This window comes from Anopheles nili, chromosome 2 (assembly GCF_943737925.1).
Source record: "Anopheles nili chromosome 2, idAnoNiliSN_F5_01, whole genome shotgun sequence".
Classification (NCBI taxonomy): domain Eukaryota; kingdom Metazoa; phylum Arthropoda; class Insecta; order Diptera; family Culicidae; genus Anopheles; species Anopheles nili.
In genome coordinates this window covers 47,554,953-47,557,832 of record NC_071291.1, presented here as the reverse complement: position 1 = coordinate 47,557,832, position 2,880 = coordinate 47,554,953, and the positions used below count along the sequence as shown (strand labels likewise).

Genomic DNA, 2,880 nt, shown 5'->3' with positions numbered 1-2,880 from the left:
AATAAATTTCTAAGGAAGTACAAATAATACAAATACTGAAATGTAAATGCATCTAATAATACACATTAATTTCCAATCTTAGGCTTCTTTCAATTGAATAATTTGACAACGGGAAGTAATAATCCTTTTATTTCATATTTGTTTTATTGCTCTTCATTTGCTACAGTAATCTAATGAATTTAACATTTACAGCCTCATGAATATGTATTACATACTAGCATTATTTCTACATACAGCTCGAGTGCTGGGGTAATGAATGGAAACAGCATTTTATAAATATATAATTGTTGAGGTGCTGTTTTTATCGTTCATAAAGGTTAATAGAATAACTTCATGATGGCTATACTACAATGATGTACAATTCACGAACATGATTAATTATGGCAAATAGGCAAAAAAGTCTGAAAATATTGATGTTATGCTGTTGTAAGTATTGATAGACATGAAACAGGTGGGAATCAGATAGTATTAGTTATTTACAGTATGTTGGATTGCTTTGGGCTGCCATAAAAATGCTTCGTTTGAATGGTAAATGCATAAACAATGAGAAGGAAAGTTTGTTTCTCGACCACACAATCTTACATTTCTTTAGAATTGGAATAATGAGCTAAACTAGCATCTTTTATCTATGGCAAAAGATGAATAAAGCATGTATAAACTTATTTCCTCATATTTTGGGCGCTGTCTAAGCAATGTAGTGCTAAGTATGCTTGAAGCGGAAAACAAAGATTTATAGACGAGCAACACTCTTAAACGCGCTCATATGCCTAGGGCGGCTTTCCTCTAGGATTTAAACGGACATTCATCAATGCATCACTGCAGTATGATTGAGATTCAGACTTTTTGGAAATCGCAATCCGTTGAAATCATTGAAGTGAGGATTGATTTTCGGTATGAAAATCTCTCCGTTCAAACCAAACTGCGGTCTTGCTACGTTAGGGGGTGGAAACGTTTTCTCACCACTATTTAGCATGAAGAATGGATTAATGGGTTTGCTACTGTCAATCATAGGAACCGGCTCGTAAATATATGGTTGAGAATATTTGCCGTAGAAGTTTTGTACAAATGAGGAGTACGATTTGACACCATCCGAAGATAGTGAGGAACTAATTGGTAGGGATTTTTCGTATGGACCCAATGTAGCGGATGGTGGTTTGTACAGGTTGGAATTCTGAATTCTTTCGTAGGTAGTCCTAGGTGGTGCGAAACGATGTGCATGAGAAGAGATTGCAGTTAGGCGCTCGGGTGCGTTTGGCTTGACAACACCATCGATTCGTAAAATACGGGTATTGAACTCTTTGGAATCGAGATTTTTCAAGAAAAAGCGATGGAATTTCGATGTTAGCACGTATAGAGCAGTATTGTCACGATCAGGTGTTCGAAGATCCGCAGCAAATTGAATTTTCTGCTGATCTTGGGCGAGAATACTGAAAAGGGAAATACAAATTGAATTTTCGCATTTTTTTTTTGTATATCTATTATCGTACTAGCTCGATAGGATTAATCGTACATAGATATAATTATTATAGCATTACCTGTGCTCGTTTGATCTCGGATTCCAAGAAGCAACAGCTGTTTCTGATAAAGGCGAGTAATATATAGTTCCACCATGTGGTGCTACTGCAAGACCGATACCTTGCGACGATTTTCGCCCGACCAGCTTTACGGGTAAATCTTTTCCAAACGGCAGTGGTCCAGCACGCAAAGCATCGGTACCGACCGAGAATAGCCTGTGCGAAGCAGAAGAAATAATAGGAATGTAGGATGTCTAATATCTAGCCGAACGTATGGTGCAATTACTTACCGATCTGTTGCTAGCGGTTGAAAGTATAGAATACTAGTTTCTGGGTCGAATGCCAGCCCAACCACACCGTCCATAAGAGTGAATCGATGTTCGAGAATTCTCGACTCGGCGAAATCGGGGTCTGGATACATGGCTGGGTGAGACAGGCGCCAGGTAAGATCCTTTCCGCTATCGTACACTACGATGCCAGGCGCAACTGTATCAGTAATGTAGACGAACACATCGTCGCAATGGCGATCTGACCGCGACGTAGTCTCATCGACAATAATGTTTGTAAAGAGCGACTCTCCACGAACCACTTCTGGGGGAAAATCGATCCTCCTCACCACTTGGTCGGTGTGCAGATCGTATACAAGTATTTTTGGAGGGCAAGTGATGTCGAAGTCTTCTAGCGAGCGTGAAACGCCTGCATCCAGTGCCCACAGTCGGTTGCAAGAGTCGATTCGAATCCGGTAGACTGATACAAGGCCAATGTCCGAGCAATTATACTCGTTAGTACCGGCCCGATGGTGGTTCCATGAGGGGTATGCTTGCAGTGTAGGAGAGTCCCCGTGGCTTCCTCGTGGAATGGAAGAAAGTGTTGCAGGCACTCCAGAAAACAATCGTGGTGTTGCGATGAAGATACGATTATACCCAACCTCGATCCCGGTAGCTACCACATTTTCCGGATTGAAAACGTCTTTGTTCGACACTGGGTAGTCCCAAGGAAAGTTGTAATTTAGCAGGTTCCACTGCTTAATTGTTTCAACCGAAGAGAAGTGTGTTGCAGATATCTGGATCGGTGCACTGGTACCAACCAGCATTACTAGACACCATATATGTAACATTTTCACTATTCTGTCTTTTGTCTCTCTGCGCAGTTTGCAGAAAGCTAAAGAAGCGCAAATACGTACTGCACGAATGAAAGGGAACCTTATTGAATCTCTTTATGCACCCTGCAAATCAAAAAGTAACCTTGGTACATATTGATCTTTCGGCGGCCTAAATTGAAGCAGTAGATCATCTGTTCTCAGCAAATGAGGCATTCAATCTCAATGAATGGAAAATAATCGCCTTGATCGTCGACGAAATCGTCC

At 40.8% G+C, this 2,880-nt stretch overlaps 1 protein-coding gene across 1 annotated transcript; it reads right to left on the bottom strand.

The window, feature by feature from the left end:
• Positions 1 to 805: 805 nt before the first annotated feature.
• On the bottom strand, positions 806 to 2,631 carry LOC128724652 (protein yellow-like). The gene is made up of 3 exons (XM_053818378.1): positions 1,805 to 2,631; positions 1,536 to 1,730; positions 806 to 1,427 (listed from the first exon to the last, which is right to left on the bottom strand). Exons 1-3 carry the CDS (start codon positions 2,629 to 2,631, stop codon positions 806 to 808), a joined length of 1,644 nt encoding a protein of 547 aa, XP_053674353.1.
• Positions 2,632 to 2,880: the final 249 nt, after the last annotated feature.

Bases quoted from the DNA above. Each gene is read 5' to 3' on its own strand.
- LOC128724652 (XM_053818378.1), bottom strand. From the start codon at position 2,631: ATGTTACATATATGGTGTCTAGTAATGCTGGTTGGTACCAGTGCACCG. The intron at 1,731-1,804 runs GTAAGTAATTGC...TGCTTCGCACAG, and splicing joins CAACCGCTAGCAACAGATCG to GCTATTCTCGGTCGGTACCG. The intron at 1,428-1,535 runs GTAATGCTATAA...TTCCCTTTTCAG, and splicing joins CCGAGATCAAACGAGCACAG to TATTCTCGCCCAAGATCAGC.